At 39.3% G+C, this 21,491-nt stretch overlaps 1 protein-coding gene across 8 annotated transcripts in view; it reads left to right on the plus strand.

The window, feature by feature from the left end:
- The window catches only part of lrba (LPS-responsive vesicle trafficking, beach and anchor containing), a 176,075-nt gene that overhangs the window by 20,520 nt on the left and 134,064 nt on the right, over positions 1 to 21,491 (plus strand). For all 8 annotated transcript variants that reach the window (XM_087841692.1, XM_087841691.1, XM_087841693.1 and 5 more), the window contains exons 2-19: positions 4,654 to 4,885; positions 6,371 to 6,471; positions 8,375 to 8,470; positions 10,195 to 10,316; positions 11,016 to 11,142; positions 11,833 to 11,952; positions 12,764 to 12,910; positions 14,380 to 14,577; positions 15,660 to 15,793; positions 16,320 to 16,428; positions 16,730 to 16,882; positions 17,163 to 17,331; positions 17,573 to 17,652; positions 17,990 to 18,052; positions 18,625 to 18,722; positions 18,902 to 18,994; positions 20,138 to 20,246; positions 20,560 to 20,641. In XM_087841692.1, the coding sequence (XP_087697818.1) occupies positions 4,654 to 4,885; positions 6,371 to 6,471; positions 8,375 to 8,470; positions 10,195 to 10,316; positions 11,016 to 11,142; positions 11,833 to 11,952; positions 12,764 to 12,910; positions 14,380 to 14,577; positions 15,660 to 15,793; positions 16,320 to 16,428; positions 16,730 to 16,882; positions 17,163 to 17,331; positions 17,573 to 17,652; positions 17,990 to 18,052; positions 18,625 to 18,722; positions 18,902 to 18,994; positions 20,138 to 20,246; positions 20,560 to 20,641 (2,233 nt within the window). The remainder of the gene's footprint in view (positions 1 to 4,653; positions 4,886 to 6,370; positions 6,472 to 8,374; positions 8,471 to 10,194; positions 10,317 to 11,015; positions 11,143 to 11,832; positions 11,953 to 12,763; positions 12,911 to 14,379; positions 14,578 to 15,659; positions 15,794 to 16,319; positions 16,429 to 16,729; positions 16,883 to 17,162; positions 17,332 to 17,572; positions 17,653 to 17,989; positions 18,053 to 18,624; positions 18,723 to 18,901; positions 18,995 to 20,137; positions 20,247 to 20,559; positions 20,642 to 21,491) is intronic.

Raw genomic sequence — 21,491 nt, forward strand, 5'->3', positions numbered from 1 at the left:
ACATCAATATGTTTGAAATGTGAGTGTTTATCAGCAGTGAAGAGCGCCAGATTATAAGATGTTGTCATATCACGAATCATGTTTCGGGTCACTTTGATAGATGCTTTGTTTTGGGTCATGCAGTGGGGGGCTCTCATGGAAGAATAAGCTAAACTACATTTGGTTTGACAAGATAGCTTGTTAAAATAGATCCACTTAAGAGAGCTGTTGGAAAAAGTAGGCCGTGTGTGTGTGTGTGTGTGTGTGGTCACTCTTGACAGCCCATTTGAGTATTTTATTTATTTATTTATTTGGACTTGATTTACATTAAAATGGATTGAAAACAATCTGGCATTTAGTGCTCTTGTAGAGGACAAATTGAACTTGGCCTTGAGTCATTTACATGTTTTTTTTCCGGTAGTGAGGTATTGCAACACATGAGATTTAGGGACGTACTTAGACTGCTAGCTGCACAGTGGAATTAATCAAATGTCATACCGATCAGGTCTGTCTCTCTAGGCTTGTCCTTAAGAGCTTATGCATCAAAATTGGCAGATAATAACAAGTGATAGACGGGGTGTGCGTGTTCTGACAGTTCAAAGCTGGATGCAAGCCCTCTGACAATCTACAGAGATGCTAGATATGAGCATATAAATGTCTGGGACTTTTTTTTTTTTCTGTTTTCTCTGATCTTAGCCATGCAACATTTTCAGTCATAGAATTTCATTGAACTTTCACAAGAAATGAAGGATTAACATGAGCATGGATATAGTCATGCACAGACACAATGGAGGGGCTCGTCACCCTGCAGCTATGACTTGGCAACATCACTGTTTGTGCCTATTACTTTTAGCCGGGTAATTTCCTCCCCTGTGGTACAAAATGGTCATCATTTGTTGCTTTTTCTCATCACATGGCTGCCTGTAATGATTCACAAATTCGTTTTTGTTTAGCTCAGACCTCAGGCTCAGTGAAGCTTCAGCCTTCAGTCTCACTCTCAATTTCTTGCTAACTGAATTTAAAGGGATTGTGAAAAGATTGCGAAATCAAGAACCAGTAAATGTAATGCATTTTCTGACCCATATGTATCGTCTTTATTTGCAGTAAGGGTCAGTAGGAGGTTGTGATGGGTCTCCCCTTTGGAAGATTTTTATATGATGACCTCTTCTTCCTTTTTTAATCTCAATATTTTGGTGATTTTTATTAGTTTAAGGTGATATTCTGCATTTTAAAAAAATATTTTTCTACAATAGGAAAGGAATATTGATAGTTTGAAAATATATTAAACAGATGAAATGAAACATTTACAAAACTATTAACTTTTAAACTATGACTTTTACAATTCTGATTCCTGCTAATCCTGATATCCTTTTTTTTTTTTTGGCTGTCAGTCTTCAGTTTCATTGAAATTCATAATCCTCTTGGATCTGATGTACGAACACTGGTTCTGTGTAACATTTAGAACAGCTCTCCTCCGGTGTTGTTCTCCATGGAGACCAGAGCAGCCTGTTTGTGCTTTGTGTTACAGCCCAGTGGCTGCTTGGCTGCTCAGCCATGATTAATTCAGGCAGGCCTCAGGGGAGTACAGCCAGGCTAGGTTACCCAGCCAGGGATCTGGTGTCTAGCTTCCAAAAGACACTGGCGATTATGGTAGCTTCTGACTAAAAAGGAAGTTCAGGCTATGCCAGCTTTTTACCTGTTCCCCAGAAAGAACAATGTAAATCATTGGTTTGAATGTTTTAGGGAGTTTAAATATTGTAAACATCATAAACATTTCCTGCTAGACAAACAAGATGTTTGTTTTCACACAACAAAAGCAGAAAAATGCATTTTTGTAGTCAACATCAGCGCAGTAATTTTTTATCCGTCTACAGAATTGTTTCACTTTAATTTTAGTATTAGGACCACAAGGGGATTCCTCTTTGTCGAGGAGATGGGGGCACTTCCACACAACCACTTATTGTAATTGCTCAAGTCTTCTTGGACTTGGACACCTTTCTGATTATAGGAAGTGGAAAATCAGATTTAAAAGCAGCCCTGTTAGCTTCAAGAGTGTGCAACTGCAGTGTGGTCTCCATCCTTGTGCTTCCACTCTTGTCATCTGTTGGTCAGTTGACTCTAATGGATGGATGACTAGCTTACAATGTGATGCTCACAAAACAGTTGTTTATATGACAAGATGGTACATATGGGCATCCACCAAGTTAGAAAAGGTGTGCACGATTTATGATTTTTAAAAAGGAAACAGAAGAGATGCTGGTCATTTTGTCCACACTTTCTTCCATTTGTTTCAATAAGAGGTTTTTTGAACAGATGCATAGAAAGTTTAGTTGTACTGCATTCATACTTGTAGACTGATGATTTTGTTTTTATCTTTTAGCTGTTTGCCTGACGAAAGGTGTGAATAATCCATATGTGGTAAAAATATGTTGTTACCTTTATTTTATGTCTGTCCATGGACATAGTGAGCTAAAACTATCTCGAGACTTTGAGACATTTGAATGTAACTAATTAAAACTGAATAATAAAATTTGGTTTGTAGTGTTGATTTGTAAAAAAGGATAAATGTGTGATCACTCAATGAGTCTTCAGCCAAAGCGAGCTTAAGTTTAAGGCCATGGTTGTCTTTTTTTTTTTTTTTCGTGCAGCAACCAGTAAATGATGATGGATTGTGAGTCAGATGAGCGACTCCATCACTGATGTTCTGGTTTATGTTTTCTTTGTAAAATAATATTCATATAAATATGATATATAGTGATAAAATAATTATTTTCTACAGTTTATTTATGTGTTAAAAGTTACAAGTGTTTTTTGACAAAAGCTAAATGTGGGCATGTCATATGTTTAGATCCAAAGTTGTTTGCATTTGCAATAGTTGTGAATTTTGGAACAATATGTTAGTACCAAAACATATTTTTTACATTATGTTTCATCTGAGGCTGTGTGCAAAGGGATGATAGGAAAAATGCATCGTGTATCTGATTCTGTCAAAAGGTAAAGGATATCATCCCAGGCTTAATGGTGACATAAAGAATAAATGGATTATATGTGAGGGGAGGGCAAAAGGACGATGGGAGAGCTGCGTCTCAGTGCTATTATTTATTCCACATCTTTAAAGATATTGCAGCAGCAGCAGCAGGGGCAGCTGTGTTACCCCTCCTCCTCTATCTTCTGCTCAGATACACATTTGCAGAGTAAATCTCCCCTCTCTCATTTTAATGGGACAGTTTCTGATCCCTGCACCAAATCACACTGTTTTCACACTGAGCTAGTCTAATGGTGGTACGGCAATCTTTCTGTTTTTGTCTAGTCACACCTCCTTGATTCTAAACATGACAGCCTTCCTCACATTATTAATTTGACACCCGTGTTGTTATTTTCTTTATCTTTTTCTATTAAGCGGGGTTCAATAATAAAAATGTCATCACAACTATTAAGGAGTGACAAATCATGACATTTATGGCTCGTACATTTTTTCCCTGGACACAAAGAACATTATTTCTTTGCAATAAGACAAGCAATCTACCTCACCACCGCCTGAATAAGCGTTAGCTGGAGATCGCTGCTGAGGCTGACTAATACTGTAATTAGTTTCTTTCATGGAGAAAGGAATAGAGCTTGGGGTTGTGTGTTATGTTGTGTAGAAAGCTGTGCATATATGGCAGGATGTGGTTTATACGAATGCTATTGTTTCTCTTGAACTTGATCAGAACGGGAAATTAATCTCAGCCCAAGTTTGTCTGCCAGGCTATGTCGGATGCTGTTAGTATTTCAGGACCTCCTACAGGAATAGAAGACCTCTAAACATGCTTTTCACTCAAAGGGACATAATTTGCAGTTTGCAAAGTTAAACGCAACTATTTCTGACATTTTTAAACCCTTTAAAATGAGCTTTTGTCCAAGTTGGTTTTTATGTTTTTTGTGCTGCAAAATGAGATGATCCATGATGCCAAAACTGAGACTAAAACCTGCCATAAATGTTGCCGTGATACAGAGTACTCTGTTATTAGTCTGCGATTGAATGGGGTCAAGTTGGCAATCCTATGCAATCTGTTTCTAATAAATCATCAAAAATCACATATCTGTTGCTGTCTACATACATAAATCCTATTTTTACTCATGTGTCTGAGCCCTTAGTTTGCTCTGAATTAGTAGGTAGTGTTATCAAGCCAACTGTGTCCAGTGTTGAATAGTTTTTTGGGTTGAGTTGATTTAAAGTAAGTTAGTCCACCTAACATTAGCTCAGGATGGTAGTGCACGAGGTGAGCCTCCTGTTCGTAGTATTCCCACACACAGAGATCCCAGATGTGTGTGTGTGTGTGTGTGTGTGTGTGTGTGTATTGATGCAGTATCACTATGATGCACAGACGCACACCACAATGCTCTTAGCATTTTGGCATTTACAGAACCAAAGTTCATTAACAAACTATTACTAGGTCAATAGTTTTTACTCTTGAATAATTGCAGAGTCAGAAGGTTAGCTGTAGACACCACAGACTTACAGAGATTCTCTGTTGACCTTTAATCCTCTGGCGTCATATCTAATGCCTGACTAATGATCTGTTTAGGAGTGTGGACCCACACTTAGGAATTTTTCTGTTGTCTGCTTATGAAAGAAAAGGAAGGAACACTCCTCCTCATCCACCCTCACTTGTTTTTCTCTCTCTCTTCCAGCTGGTCGGCGGCCAGTTTGACCTGGAGATGAACTTCATCATCCAGGAACCGGAGAGCATTGTGTGCATGGTCGAGCTGTTGGACAAGTGTGAGCCCAACTGTCAGGCTGAGATCTGGAGCATCTTCACCGCCATCCTCAAGAAGAGTGTCCGCAACCTGCAGGCGTGCACTGAAGTGGGGCTCATTCAGCTTGTGCTCCAGCGTATATCCACCATTGACAGCATGATCGCAGGTGCTGAAAACAGTCCTTCATTGAAACAAGTCTTTGTCTTTCCATGAGCTTTTAAAGGTTAAAGGCAATTGGCTTGTGTAGCAGTTGCAGCGTGCTGTTCAGCTGCAAAGGCTGCAGATGTTTGCTTAACAAAACAATGACTCTTCCCTATCTGGAGAAGAGATGTTTTGTTGCTAAGCCTTTACTTTGACCTCTGTAAGGAAGGAGAGCTGGCTAAATGATAAATTCCAACTCCACATGTGAATTGATCTTTACAGTTTTTTGTCCAAAATATCATAATTTCATCCTCCTGTGTTGCATACACTGGCATATTATGCTGAGTGAGGATTCAGTTGTCCTGCACAGCCTCCTTAAGTCTAAGTCTAATTTGTCTGATGCTCATCTGGAAATTAGTATGAACTAGTCCTGCAGTGTATGGTTCAGTGAACTTTTGCCAGCTAGAACAGCTCTGGCCTGGAGCATGTATGCAGTCAAGCAAGGGTGATATAGCCCAGTAGTAACTAGGCAGCTAAAAGTAATGATTATAATAACATTTACTTTAGTGTGAATGCAGTATTAGTTAAGTTAAAGAGATCTGCAATCCCCTTTACTAAAAACCAAAATGAAACCATGTAGTACAGAATTGAACAGCAAAACTTTAATATTATGTAGAAAACGTCCTTCCAGATGTTACAGCCGTTCATCTTTATGCTGGAAGAAGTGAATCATATTAAACGTTAACTTCCATACAATGCACACTAGTCTTTTCTGACACTAGGCTCATTATTAATAATGACTAATAAGAGACTGCACAGAAGCTGGGACTCTCCCGGAGCATCCTGTCTATTTTAGGTCTCCATTTTTAGTTACTTAGCTGCTCGAAGCGTTCGCTACACTGTAATTCTTACTGTAATGCTAATAATACAGTAAGAATTTGGTAGTATTACTATAATACTTCCAAAACAGCTAGGATGCTGTGTAAAATGTACAGTAAAACAGAATGCAATGAACCTCAAATCTAAGAAAACCATATTTTATTTAGAAGAGAACATGGATTGTTTAAACTCAGAAAATGTATCATGTTAAGACAAAAATGAGGTAATTTTGGATTTGATGGCAGCAACATGTCTCAAAAAAGTTGGAACAAGGTCATGTTTACCACTGTGTAGCATCCTCTTTTCTTTTAACAGTAGTTTGTAAACGTGTGGGAACTGAGGACTCTAGCTGCAGGACATTTGGAAGAGGAATCCCTTATTCTTGTCTGATATAGGATTTAGTTCAACATCTCAGTCCAAACACTTGATAAGGTTTCTATGTCCTATTGCGAATAACATGTGAGTGTGAGACTTGGAAATCACTGCATTTATTTATTTATTTATTACATTTTACACGTTTGCTGAACTGTTTTGGAAATAAGGTTGTATTATATCTTGTCAGCCTGTTTTTAACCCGCCATGTTTAACGCCTGTGTTTTTCTGTCCTCTTTGTGTACGTGTGTCCTTGCAGACCTGCTGGTGGACATGCTGGGTGTACTTGCCAGCTACAGCATCACAGTTAAAGAGCTGAAGCTTTTCTTCAGCAAGTTGCAAGGGGAGCGAGGCCAGTGGGTGAGTCAGAAGCTCGCCACGGTTATCTGTCTTGGTTGTCTGGGGCCCGCATGAGCAATGTTCTAGCAACACCTAAACTGCTGCCATCCCACAGGCAATGCCCTCATCACACAGAAAATATAGATCACGTGAAACCAGATGACTCCTGTTCACTGGTCTTTGCACCTCTAGATTATTGATATTAGCTGCTTCTTGAGAGTACACACACAGTCCAAATTTAGGTTGCTTTTTTTCACATCGTGACCGTGCGAGCCAACACACTTATTATTTAGTATTTACACAGTTGGAGAAGATTTTCTACAATAAATCCTGTCTGAGCAGCTGCACACAGGTATACCCACAATGAAATTAAGATTTATGATACATGTACAGAAGATAAGTTGCTTCATCCAGGGAGAATCAGTAGCACAGAAAGGATGACAGATGAAGCGAGGAAGAGAAGAAGAGTAACCCATTGATCACTGACACTAATCAAGTGAAGGAAATGGGCCAAGTTGATTTTATGCCTGTAAATTTCACCTCACACTTCCCCCTGTCAAGCAGCTTTTGCTACTGCTCCATTTTTTCCCTTTATGAATATCTGGAGCCGGATAGACCATGGGAGCTTGTGTTGTGCTATTAAAACATGACTTTCTTTTCTTTTCCTTTTGTAAAAACACTCAGTCATATTTGTATTTATACAACACAGACTATATTGCCAAAAGTATTCACTCGTCTCATGTGCACATGAACTTGAGTGAGGCAACATTCTTAATCCATAGGATTTAATATGATGTCGGTCCACCCTTTGCAGCTATAACAGCTTCAACTCTTCTCCGAGGGTTTTCCATGAGGTTTAAGAGGATTTATAGGAAATTCTGACTGTTCTTTTAGAAGTGCATTTGTGATGTCAGACACTTACTTTGGGCAGGAACACCAGCCTTGCAGTCTCAGCTCTTTTTTTTTTTTTTGTCCCAAAGGTATTCTATCAGGTTGAGGTCAGGATTCTGTGCAAGTTCTTCCACACCAAACTCGCTCATCCATGTCTTTATGGGCCTTGCTTTGTGCACTGGTGCGTAGTCATCTTGGTACAGAAGGGGTCATCCCCAAACTGGGAGTATGAAATTGTCCAAAATATCTTGGTATCCTGAAGCATTAAGAGTTTCTTTCACTGGAACTAAGGGGCCGAGCCCAACTCCTGAAGAACACCCTCACAAAATAATCCCCTCCACAGAACTTTACACTTTGCACAATATAGTCAGACAAGTACCGTTCTCCTTTCAACCACCAAACCCAGATTCATCCATTGGATTGCAGAGACAGACAGAGAAGGCTGATTTGTCACGCCTCTAGAGTCCAGTGGCACCCTACTTTACACTGCTGCATCCGACACCTGGCACTCTGCATTGCTCTTGATGATGTAAGGTTTGGATTCAGCTGCTCGCCCATGGAAACCTATTCCATTAAGCTCTCTGCAGGCTGTTATTGAGCTCATCTGAAGGCCACATGAAATTTGGAGGTCAGTAGTGATTGACTCTGCAAAAAGTTGTCATTATCTGCACCTCAGCATCTGCTGACCCCACTCAGTGATTTTTATGTGGCCTGCTACTTTGTGGCTGAGTTCCTGGGTTTGTAACACCTGAATTCAGTAATTTGGATGGGTGAGTGAATACTCTTAGCGATATATTGTATTTTAAATATGCGTACTGTGCCGTGCACAGGGTTGAGAAAATATGAGGAAATCTCTCAGGATGTCGGTCTTTGCAGTTTTTGAGTTAGATTTAGAACAAGCAGAAGGAGCCTGCATGTGTGAAGAGCAGGTTTAAAACCAGTGTGTGCATAATTGTGTGTGTATGCTTGTTTGAACATTGATAGTATATCAGCTGCCTTAAGTAACACCCATGTGTCTGTGTTTTCTCCTCAGCCTCGTCACGCAGTGAAGCTTTTGTCAGTGCTAAAGTACATGGCTCACAGGAGCGGCCCCGACTCCTTCTTCAGCTTTCCAGGAAAAAATGCAGCTGTAAGTGTATAATGCCACAACTGTAAACACAATACAGTTTGTAGTTTTGCCCGTGTGCACTATCAGTGGCTTTTATATGAAACTCTAAATTAATTATTAAAGATGTGAAATCATGAACCTAACTGAGGTAACCACAGATACAAGAGGAAAGAAAAACAAGCAAAGCCTCTGAGGAGGAATATAATGCATGAGAAGTGTTCAAGTGAAATTTAGGAACAATGAGTGCACTCTACAGTTTGTGAAAAATCCTTTTTTCCCACCACCATTGAGAAATATTTTACACTAGTGTTGGGATGAAATGAAGTACTTTGCTTTTTCACCTGTTTTCCATTAAGCCAACTGTTCGGTCTTGTGTGTAATTTTTCTCTTATTGACTGCATTACACATGCTTTTTATTTTTCATACTACTTATATTTTTTATATTATATATTTTCTGATCTGCTATTAAGCATCAGGCCCCTCCCAGGGCTCCAAAGCTAATTCATTCCTGCTAAATCTTGTGAAGTGTGTAGTAATGTTGGAGTATAATCTCATGCAGTTTGATGCTAGTACCATGCTTTCTGATGTTTGCATGAAACACATTAATGAAGCAAAGGTCATGCATAGTGAGCTTTGAAATATTTAAATACCGTTTGTAACTTGGCTGCACATTAGTTTAGTGGAAGTCTCCGCCTCCTCGTTTAGCTGTTGGTATCATGGAAAGGCAGGCTGCACAGTGCCTTATTTGTCTCTGCTTAACATCTTTTAGTAGGTTTTTATTTTAAAGATGACACATCATAACACACCCTTGGTGCATGTTACAGGATTATCGATTGTGACAGCTACAGAAAAATTAACAGACTTGAAAAAAGAAAAACCAAATCATGAACTGAATCTAGTCAGTTATCTGCCTAATTATTATAATCTACTTTGGCTGTGAGTGGCACTCTCCAGCTTTAGTTTCTATTACACTGAAACTTTACAAAAGCATTGTTTATAGAAGCATTGCTTTTTGCATCATTACCACATACATGAAAAATTGCATTGCTGTTTTTTCCCCCCCTCTTCCTGCCACAAGATATTTTGTGGCACGTCAATGCGATCACCTTGGGAGTTTTTTTTCTCTGTCATATTTGAATATGTCCCAGTTGTTCTTTATTGATAATCGCTACTAAACTTTGGAGCTAAATGCCTTATAATCAGTGTTTTTAAATACATGGACGCAGGCTAAAGGGCAAAAGGAGCATTAAAACATGAAGCTAAATGAACCTTTCATTATGTCTAATGCACATAGATGTGTTTAAATCTGTTCCTCAGTACTTCATTAGTCTACTCACACCTTTAACATACTGCATGTTTGTGTGTGGTTTCCTGTTTGTGTGTAACCATCTGCTGAGATGATGACACATGTACAGATGCAGCACGCCGCCTTGTGAGCTGTGGTTTCATTTTTTTCTTTTTCACCTAAATGCAGCTATTACGTGTCTGTGCTTTTCTACAGCGTGCTGTGTACAGTGCACATACCTCTGCTAATGAAACAGTAAGACAGGAATGTGATTTAGAGTAAATGTTTTCCAGCTGTTCTTCACTTTTGTTTTGTTTTTGTGGGGTTTCAGACTGAGCTACTGCACTACTGAACAGTGTTAGTTAATATTTGAAGGCTCATTTCATTCCACAGTTGGCCGGGATCCTACATCAGTGTCTGATGCTTTTTGTTTTTTCTTCTGTTTGTTTTCCCATAACAGGCAATAGCTCTGCCCCCCATAGCAAAATGGCCATATCAGAATGGGTTTACATTCCACACGTGGATCCGCATGGATCCACTCAACAACATCAATGTAGACAAAGACAAGCCTTACCTGTACTGGTAGGTACACAAGAATTTTCGAAACATTAAGGAGTGAACATGAACCTTTGCTCTTTGCCATTTAAATGTTAATTTTGTTTGAACGTGGCACAAATGGAACGCAGGAGTGCCAACTTCGCCTTTAGGACATAGTTTAGATACAAAGAAAACTGCACGAAAGGTGAGCGTGTCAATTTTCCCACCAAGATGATTTATTTTGAAACCCACTCCCTCCAGCCTCAAAGGTTGTTTTTCCCCATGTCTTCATACTTTATTTAATCTCTGAGGAACAAGTAAAACAAACCCTCTGAACATTTTATTTTCAACCAACATTCATTTCTGCCAAAATCTCATTTATTCAGCAGGGGTCTGCTTAAGCCGCTGTGAAAACGGTAAGCAAACCGGGCAGCCAACGAGCTGTCTGAGAGAATCCTTAATAAAACCCCCCCCCTTCAGTCTGGTGCCCTTTTAACAAGAGAGATATTCACTAAATCACATGAAGGGGCCCCATCTCTCTGGGACACTGAGAAGGATGGGAAGACTTGGCGAGGTTCAGAAATGATTGTTTTTTTATGCTTTAAAAATTCCCTTGAAAATGTTTTTTTTTTTAAAACTGTAATTCACGTTGCCACTAAAAGGTACAGTAGTTAGTATAAAACTGTGCAGCATCATTTCCAAAGTAAAGTTACATGTTTGTATTTCCCCTTCGTTTTGTTTCAGTTTCCGTACCAGCAAAGGCATGGGTTACTCGGCACACTTTGTGGGCGGCTGTTTGATAGTGACCTCATTAAAATCGAAGGGGAAAGGATTCCAGCACTGTGTAAAGTATGACTTCAAACCGCAGAAGGTACGAAAGGAACAAAAACGAAGCTAAATACAGTGTTTTGTACCCAAATATTCAAACACATGAAAAGGCAAATCCTTGTAAATAGATCACAGAAATCATATGTCAGCGCACACATAATCAGTCACATCCATACACCCAAATACACATGTGCACACACGATAAATCTAGCCCTTCCTTTAAAAATGAGCTGCCACATCTTACCTGACTCTGGGGAGAAGCAAAACTAGAAGATGGAGGAAGGAGGGCAGTGGGAGAGAAGGATTATCCAGGGCTCTGTTCCTTCCACACAAAGCACGCATTGAAAACTGTTAGTTTCAGAAACCACGGTCTGCGAGCAATTTGAAAGTTTCTGGGTTTTTTGTTTTTTTTCCCCGGAGCATGAAGGAGTCATCTTACTTTACCAAACCCCAAGAGGACTCATTTTAGTTGATTTTTACATGGTTATAATGCTTGTTCTCTCACATAATAAACTATTTATTATTTCACTGGTTGCAAAGCTGAAGTAAAACTAGAAGCAAACATTAAGCAGAAGGTGGGATCATAGCTGAGGGCAGTGAGTCATGAAACATGACTGAATTACAGTGATAGAGGACACAGGGTACTGACTTGCTGATAACATGATGTGTGTGTGTGTTGGTCTGATTGATGCACTTCCATTGTGTGAAAGTGTGCTTGTTCTGGTTGTTGCAGTGGTACATGGTGACTCTAGTTCATATCTACAACCGCTGGAAAAACAGTGAAATTGCCTGCTTTGTGAACGGTGAACTGGCTTCCTTTGGAGACATTGCCTGGTTTGTCAACACCAGTGACGTAAGTAGCAACAGTTTAATAGTTTTTGTTTTTTCTCTTTTTCTCAAAAGCATGACAGGAGTTGGTGCTACTAACAGCTCCTGTAATATTTAATGTCTGCACAGATTCACAGAGAATTAAAGGAGGAGTGTGAGATTTGGGGAGAAATGTTTTGCTTTTCATGTAGAAAATGCCTAAAATTTAGACATTGATTGTAGCATGTGGGGGTTAGACATATAGGTGCTCTAACAGGTTTTCTGTTTAAATATCAGTTTTGTCACTCAAAACCAAACAAATAACACCCCGACTATCTTGCCGGATTTTACGCACATCCACTCACAGTCTTTGCTTTCAGAGGGCTTTCCTTTCGATCCATCTGTGAAGCATGGAAAATGCAGTGTGAAATGATTAAATGAAGACTGTGTTCACTTCACACTTCAGAACTCTGTCACAGTCCACAGGATTGCTTTCTGTCATGCTGAGATAAAAGATTGTAACATTACATTATGTTTGGAATTATTGTGCCATCACAGTGTAATGTAATCCTGTAGATGTGACAGAAAGCAAATTGGCTTCTTGAAGAAAACGTGATCTTATCATTCTTAATATTTCTGCTTTAAAGCTAGAGTTAACATCAGTGTGTCTTTCCCTGCTGTTCTCTCTTGATTTTTTTCTTTTCCTTTTTGGTTTTGTTTACCCACCCCCATCTGTCGTCACCCCTTATTTCCTTCCTCGCGTCATACCTCTTTTTTTTCTTCTTTTGTCTATTTTTGTTTTTTCCTTTTGGTGCTCTCGTAATTCCTTCCTCCCTTCCTGCTTCCTCCCTTTGCAGACATTTGACAAGTGTTTCCTGGGATCGTCTGAGACGGCAGATATCAACCGTGTGTTCTGCGGACAGATGGGGGCAGTGTACCTGTTTGGAGAAGCTCTCAGCGCTGCTCAGATCCTTGCTATCTATCAGCTGGGTCCGGGCTACCAGGTTGGAAAGCATGAAACTGTATTTTATTTACAGCAGAACATAGAAAAGAATATCAAATGTTTAAACTGACACGTCTTACTATTTTTTTGAAAAATCTCAAAGTTTGGACATGTGCAACTCTAGAGGAACATTTTTGCTACTAATTGTAAAAAGTTCAGTAACATGATTGGTTATAATAATGAGCATCTTAGAGAGGAAAAAATATATACTGACATGACTTCTCTCCTTTGGTCAACATTTTAAACATTCGGGAATTAAGAAGGGCAATTTTAGTACCTTTGCAGGTTGTTTACTTTACTTTCTTGGATACTATGACATCCCTGCGTCATGTTTTTCCATTTCCTCATGTGTAAAATGTTTTCAGTGGGTGGCAGCTCTGCACTGGAGGCAACACCTGGAATCTTATTTTTGGAGCTATGCTTACTTTTTAACTGCATAATGATAACAAGCTGGGTGGCCAAAACAGGGCGCAACATCCATGGTTTCCAAGAAGAATTTCACATTTAGAAAAATCATCCAAGTCCATATTAAATAAACAGCAGTGGTGTTTTTTGGATCATAGCCAGTAATCATAGATGCTTACAGAGATTTCAATATATTATCCAAGTCCTTTAATGTGTTGTAATCTAAAATACTTTGGTATACAAGTTAAGAAACATTCATTTATATTGATGAGCTAGTTACCTCTGGGAGGTTATGTTTTTGGTAGGGGTTACATGCATCTGTCTGTAAACACGATAGCTCAAAAAGATTTAAATAATAGTCTGATAAAATTTTTATAGGGGTGTAGAGTGAGGTCATGTTAATAATTCATTACAGTTTGGCTTACATTCACTGAGGTCTTCAAGGTCAATGAAATCATTTATTGGTTGAGAATGGACTAAAAGCCTGAAAACTTATAAACAATGGTTCTTCCTATTATCCTCAGTGTGGTATGTGTTGCAGTATGCATGTATGTATAAAGATTTAAGATATCATGTCAAAGGTACTACATGGACATAAAGTATGTTTTAAAAAGAAGAAAGAAGGTAGCTGAATGAATACAAACTACAGTATTGCTCCCTTAAAAGTAAGAGCTGACCAGTGAGTGAGCTGCTCATGGATGTTTGTGCTCTGAGTGCGTCTTGTTGTCCTTGCAGTCTTTGAGCAGTGGATCTGTCTCAGTCTTTACTAATGAACCTAATTAGTTCATGCTCCAACAGGTCTGTTTTTAAGACTCCACAACTGGGATCAAATTAAAAATAGACATATAGTCTTTCAAAAGCAAGATTTCTCTGTTTAAACATGCAATGTCTTGTCTTTGAAGTATTGTATAATTTGCAGATGATTGCATTGATTCAGTATTTGTAACGGGCCTTTTTGTTTGGTTAACAGGGTTGCAGAAAGACACTTAAGAGAACGATGCAGAGACTGTCTAATGTAATTTTTTACTAAACACTTTTTGCCCTTTTCTTTGTCTTTTTGCTCAGGGCACATTCAAGTACAAGGCTGAGAGTGACTTGTTGTTCGCTGAGCATCATAAGACCTTACTGTATGACGGCAAGCTGTCTTCTAGTATTGCCTTCACTTACAATCCCCGAGCCACAGACGCCCAGCTCTGCCTCGAGTCCTCCCCGAAGGACAATGTCTCCATTTTCGTCCACTCACCCCATGCGCTCATGCTGCAGGTAATTACACCCTCACAGTTAACACTTAGTGCGTCTATCATATTAGAGCCATCCGCCCATTGGAGTTGGTATTTATAGCATTGCTTTAACCTTAAGCCACCATACAGCACCAACATTAAAGCAGTTTCACTGCCTAAATTCATTCAGCACCTGTACACCTGCTCCTTCCCTCCCGCTGTTCCATATGTACCACTCTTTACTCTGTCTTTCTTCCCACACGGTAATGAAAGTGGCCCAGTTGGCATCTTTTCATTTTAATAGCCTCATTAGGGCAGAGGAGCGAATGTGTTGAGCCAGCCAGACTGCTGCAGCTGCTGAAAAATGCCATCCTGGTGCTCTAATTATAAAATTGGCTTTCTCTGGGAGATTTAGTTTGGAACTACATTTGAGTAGTTGTGCATTTTTCTTTTGTAGCTGTATATGGTGTTAGTGCATGGACACTTTCCAAATTCTGCCATAGTACACATACCCATAAATATGCTCAGAGAAATGTGCACCACACGTGTAAAACTGTTTCTTCAATCATGTTGAGTTTTCTCCTCTCGAGCGCTAATTGAGTTTTTCTCTCATGCCCTCTCATCAAAGAAAGTACTTTGTTTCCTCTGTGGGGGAGGCCTTTGCCGCCACATAAACATATGCTCCCTCCACCACACAAATACACTCGGTGTGAAATATGAATGAATGTGTGACCTATATTTGCAGCTTTGCTATTCCATGCTCAAAAATTCCAATCCTATAGAAGAAGGGGGGAAAATTCTCACTTTTTTTCGGTTTGTTTTTCTCATCCATTAGTTGTGTCTACCCTCTCAAACACTGAGCAACATCCATATAAATTTGGGGGAAAATATTATAAAACATTACAGTAAATAAGAGGAAATATCAAAACTATGGTTTGAGGTTAGGAGGTAAGCAGGCAGCAACAGCCAAAGATTCAAATGAGGGCTCTTATGTTATGCTGTGGCAATAAAACCCCCAAAGTAGTTACATATCCCTGTAATTATCAGAAGAAATGAACATCTGTGTGACCCTGTGCGATGCTGATTACATGTGTAACGTGGCTATATGTGTGTGTGTTTCTGTAGGATGTGAAAGCTGTGGTGACTCACTCAGTCCAGAGCGGCATACACTCTATCGGTGGTGTGCAGGTCCTCTTCCCACTGTTTGCACAGCTGGATTACTGCCAGCCTTCCAGCAACGAGCTGGACACCTCTGTCTGGTAACTCCACTTACGTGCACTACAGTAGTAAGCCGAGCAGTGAATAATCAGGAGGCTTTTGTTCATTTGTCATTAAGACCACTCTGGTTGTAACACATATGGTGTTTTTATTAGGGCTGTTACTTCAAGGGCTATGAAGCGTGCAGAGTAACAGTGAATCAATATTGTACTATTATTTCTTAACGACTCTAGAATTGAATGGTCTAAATAGTGTACGCTGCTTGTTAAATTAAAGGTTTACTCTCAGATTATTTTATCCTTACTAAATGTTTAGTTTAATACATGCGTTGCTTTGTTTATTACTTCTAAATTGCATTGTGGATGTTTTTGCAGTCCTCAAGGTGATGCTAGGTTGAAACTGTTACCCCAGCACAAAGGAGACACACAACCTCATTCAATCACATTTCCTGTATGATGTGTACTTGACAGTCGGGGCTTTGTCAGCAGCTTACATACACTGTCACTGTCTGACTTATAGTCTGTCCTTCTCTTTGTCACTGTTTGTCTTTCTGTCTGTGGCTCTTAGCTGCACTTTGCTGTCCTTTGTGATGGAGCTCTTGAAGAACTCAGTGGCTATGCAAGAGCAGGTCTTGGCCTGCAAAGGCTTCCTCGTCATTGGCTATACTTTGGAAAAGGTGAGTAAACTGGCTTAACTGACAAGAAGACAGTTTTCCTGTCCTGGTAATGATCCCAGCACAGCTGTAACCCTAATATTAATTCATCTCCATTGCAAATACACTAACACAGGCACACATTAACACTTACTATATTCTTCCTTTGACTTTGCTTGGAAGTCACTCTTATGAGTCTGTTAGGCAGACTATTTCCCTTCATCACTTTGCCGCCTCTTTACTGTTGTACTTCCTATGAATTTTTTTCCCTCCCTCACCTCCATTTGTGTCACTTTGTGCCTTCTTGTCTCTCTCTCTGCGCCAGTCTTCCAAGGTGCATGTGACGAGGCCCGTCCTGGACATTGTACTGGCCTTTTCCAGATACCTTAGCAACTTGCAGAATGGGATCTTGCTGCTCAAGCAGCTGTGTGACCACATTCTGTTCAACCCTGCCATCTGGATCCATGCCCCTGCCAAGGTAACACACAGGGCTACATTATTTTTTGGTTACGTTTAAAAAGATGTAGAAATGAATTTGTACTGCACACAGATTTGCCCCTCTGTGCTTTTGCCCTAGTTCAAGGTTATCCCTCCACCTGTAACTGCCATTAAAACGAGAATGACTCAGTTAAACCCTTAGGAGTTTTCCAAGCATCCAGCTGCCTCTCAAAGGAACAAAAAGCAAGGACACAGTAAAACAGGACTCGACCCTGAGTGCATGCACATTTACATTTCATTTGCTTTTATAACCTGTGCAGGTGCAGTTGACACTCTACACCTACCTGGCAACAGAGTTCATCAGCACAGTGACCATTTACAACGCTGTTCGCAGGGTGGGCACTGTGCTTCAAATCATGCATACACTAAAATTCTACTACTGGGTTGTCAACCCTCAGGACCGCAGTGGAATCGTACCCAAAGGCCTAGGTGAGCCTACACACAAAATGCAAAAATATGCAGCAATTACGACATAATCACACCCCTGATTAAACTTTCACATGCACATGTGCACAAAAACACATATTCACACATACAAGCACACTCACATTGTATGCAAGTCCTTTCAAGTGATATAGAACTTTTACAAAATATAATGGATAATCTTGTAGTTTCGTGCCTTTCTTTTGTTAACCACGCTAAACAGCCATTGAACTCTTTGGGTTTTCAGAAGGTCCAAGGCCAAATCAGAAGGAGATACTCTCTTTGCGAGCTTTTCTGCTGCTGTTTGTCAAGCAGCTCATAATGAAGGTAAGCTCATGCCTCTTCCTCAGGCATGTGTTGTAACTCAGCATGCACTTCTCTTGTCCTTAGGAGGATTAAAACCTTTAACCTTTGATCTGTCTGTTGGTAAATAAATGTATTATATTTGCTATATCTGACTTTTTTTTCATTATATTGTAATGCATACATTACACTTGCCTATATATTTTATTACAGTATGTGGGATTTCGATATCATTAAAAGTTTCATCATTATAATCTGTGCTTTGCATTTTTAGGGTTTACGGGGTTAAAAATGTTGTTTCTTAGTCACCTCTTTTTCCAGTCTTGCGCTGTTAAAACAATCTGCGCATTTTGCATTTTAGGATCATGGAGTGAAGGAAGATGAGCTACAGAGTATCCTCAGCTACCTCCTAACCATGCATGAGGTAGGCATAGACCGGCAGAGAGAGAGACCTCACCACCAGATGGCAACACAGTACCGCACACTGCATTTAGTTTGGCTCACCATGTGATGTGGAGAGCATGAGCAAACACTTCCTGTTTCTAAACGCTGCATTACTGGTTCTTGTTATTCTTCCAAGTCTGCCAGTTTGAGGTCCTGACAGAAGTGGGGTTGTTTACAGTGAAGTGATGCATAGCAAATGAATCATTCAGATCAGTCAGTAACGCAGTGAACCTAAATGGTGTTTACAGCACTGTCTGGAAAAGCCACCATCATGCAGCAGCCATACATTGCACAGCCTGTATGTTGTAATTCTTTAGTTCAGACGCTTGTGATGTATTCCATGTATTATTGCTGCTACTGCCACTGCTGTACAAGGCAGAAATATAAATATCAATTAGTGACTAGACATATATTTGCTTTTAGCTTAGATTTAAATACACAGTTCACTGTAAGCCCCTCATAATTTAGACATCATTGATAAAGCTGGCTCGTTTCCCACTGTCCTTTTTTAATACTACAATAGCTTCAGTCTCCTTCCTTTATGTTCCTCAGGACGACAATCTCATGGATGTGCTGCAGCTGCTGGTCGCTCTCATGTCTGAGCATCCTGGATCCATGATTCAGGCCTTTGACCAGCGGAATGGGATTCGGTAAAGATCGACTTTTATATCCATATTCATGAGCTCCTTTACAAACGGTGTGAATGGTTCCAGTTGAATTTCTTAGTTTCAGCCCTGTGCTTAAGAATACATAAGATATCAGAATTTAATATGCATGTATTCGTTTCTTTTTGTTAACGCTTAACTGTTAACTGTTTTTCGTCCCACAGTGTGATTTATAAGCTTTTGGCCGCCAAAAATGAGGGAATAAGAGTCCAAGCACTCAAAGTTTTGGGCTACTTTCTGAAACACTTGTCACCAAAGTAAGTACTTTATTAGAAGTCTTTGTTCATACAAGAAGCATACATTTCAAAAAAGAATACATTTTTACTTTACCGTTTACTTTTACTAAGTGACAAAACAACAGAAAGCCAACACTGGTAGATTTTTTTTTAATAGAGTAGACTCTGCACTATCACTGCATACAAGCTGGATCTTCTGTCTCTAACCACGTGTCGTTTTCCTCTGCACTGCACTGTAAAATAAAAAGGGGGGGAAAAGGGCTCTTCAAAATTTTTGCAAATAAGAGGGAAAAAGTCCTTAACCTTGTTAATTTAAGAGTTTTATTTAGATGCTTACTGGATATTTTCTTAACAGTTTTGTTGGAGTTCTTTATATTCTAAAAATTCAGTGCATTTTCTAATTATCCTGATTTTAACTGTATTATAGCTAAAACCCATTTTTAAAAGGATTCTTGTTAACATTTAATTTGTATTAGCCCACATGCTGACAGAACACACTAAAATAACTTAGTAAAATAAGAATTTAGCATGTCAGTATTGCCATTTTGATGATACTTAATATAAATTTACTTAATGAAATTCTAATGTTTTGGCTAATAATCACCATTGATACTGTGCAGCTTGTATTGATATAGGAGTTAAAGAAACAACTCTAACCATCGTCTTTGCAGCAGTTTTAAGCCTTGAAATCCACATGTGCACATCTGCAAGTAGTTCAGTTTTCGAGGCTATGATACAAAAGTAAAAGTGGGGCTGATGAATGATTAGAGATGAAAGCAACAAAGAAAGCAAAAACCCAGGCTTCGTCAGCGGGGATTCTCTTTTTCATTTCCTCCTTGTCAAATGTTAGCAAGAGCACAGCTGATTTGTACCGCTGCAGATTTCAAACAGAGGCATGTAAAGATTTTTTTAACTTAACACGCCTCCGTTTTTTATTTTTTATTAACATTTGAGCTATCACACACTCCAGATTTGCTTATTCCTTATAGTGTAAAGAGTTTTGTTCACCATTGATTTTAATATTGATTTTAAAATTGAGATTCTGGTTCTGTGTTTCTACAGACTGATATAGGTTTGGTTTATCATGTTTTCTAAAATAACAATTGTTTAAGCAAATACTGACGACTGCTGACCGACCTTTGACCTTTTTATCATTTCGATCAGGAGGAAAGCAGAGGTCATGCTAAGTCATGGCCTGTTCTCCCTGCTCACCGAACGCCTGATGCTTCACTCCAGCCACTTCACCATGACAATGTACAATGTGCTTTTTGAGGTCTGTATGCTGCCCATTCGCCCTCGAGGCTCGTGCTTGCAGAGTGAAAGCTTTCTATTAACAAAACACACACTAATAACCTCTGTGTTCAGCCACATGACCGATTTTTTCCCCCCCCAATATGCTAAATTTGTGCCTTATTCTCTAATCTGTCTCAGTTGTTTGTACATGAAAATGCAATAACACATTAGGTTGACCACCAACAGAAATTTGATTTGTGAAATAATTTAGAAGCATGCAGATATCCCTGTGCTTTGTTTCTCTGTTATCCTTAAGACTTATGTGGACATTTATGACTTGAATCCCCCGATAGATTCTTACAGAGCAGATCTGCACTCAAGTGATCCATAAACAGCATCCGGACCCCGACTCCACTGTGAAGATTCTCAACCCACGTAAGTGCCTCCTCCGCGCCGCACCGCTCCCCTAAATCATCTGCCGCAGCATACCCTCTACATACCTACGGCTCTGTGCCGCAGGAGGATATTCCCCGTGGAACCGTGCGATCGCTATATACCGTCAAACAAATGAACGACATAAATTTTGCAGCCGGAGCGTATTTTCAGACTCCTGAACCTCAGATGTAAACCTTACACGAGGATGGTGCAAACACTTTGTGTGACAAATATACACTCGTCTGCTGGTTTTATTGAGCCTCGGCGTTGTTTTTCACGGGGATTATTTTACATATAAAGGAAAGATAAATGTAGTGACACGATAATAATTTATTCAGTTTATAATTGTGTTTTTAATGCATTTAGGTTTAATTAATGGTGAGTTTAGATTTTTAATGGGTTTTTTTTTCTTAAATTAAATTTTTCTTGTTGTGTCTTTAATTGTACAATAATTAATTTTTATATAATTTTTGCTATTTTCAATGAATGTTCAAATGAAAAATATTTGCATAGCTGATAACTATTATTACTTGGCCATTATCTGTTTGCTTCACATTTCTATATTTAATTATAGGTGGGATAAACACAGCCCAGGATGGTGGCTTTGGTCACTTTTGCTATTATTTTTTTTTTAGGCTGTTACTTACCTCGAATTTTACGTCAACTCACCAAATCTTTCCCTCTGTTGAAATCTTAAGTGTTCATTTCAAACAAGAAAAGAAAACATCCCACTCTCTTTTATACTGGTGCTTTCATAGATGCACATGCAGCTAAAAAAAAAGAAAAGCTTTAATCAGTCTGAAATCCAAACACAAGCACGGTTTACATCCAGCCAGACTTAATCTGACAA

Source organism: Neolamprologus brichardi, chromosome 6, assembly GCF_056152115.1.
Source record: "Neolamprologus brichardi isolate AB-2024 chromosome 6, ASM5615211v1, whole genome shotgun sequence".
In the NCBI taxonomy this organism is placed as follows: Eukaryota; Metazoa; Chordata; class Actinopteri; order Cichliformes; family Cichlidae; genus Neolamprologus; species Neolamprologus brichardi.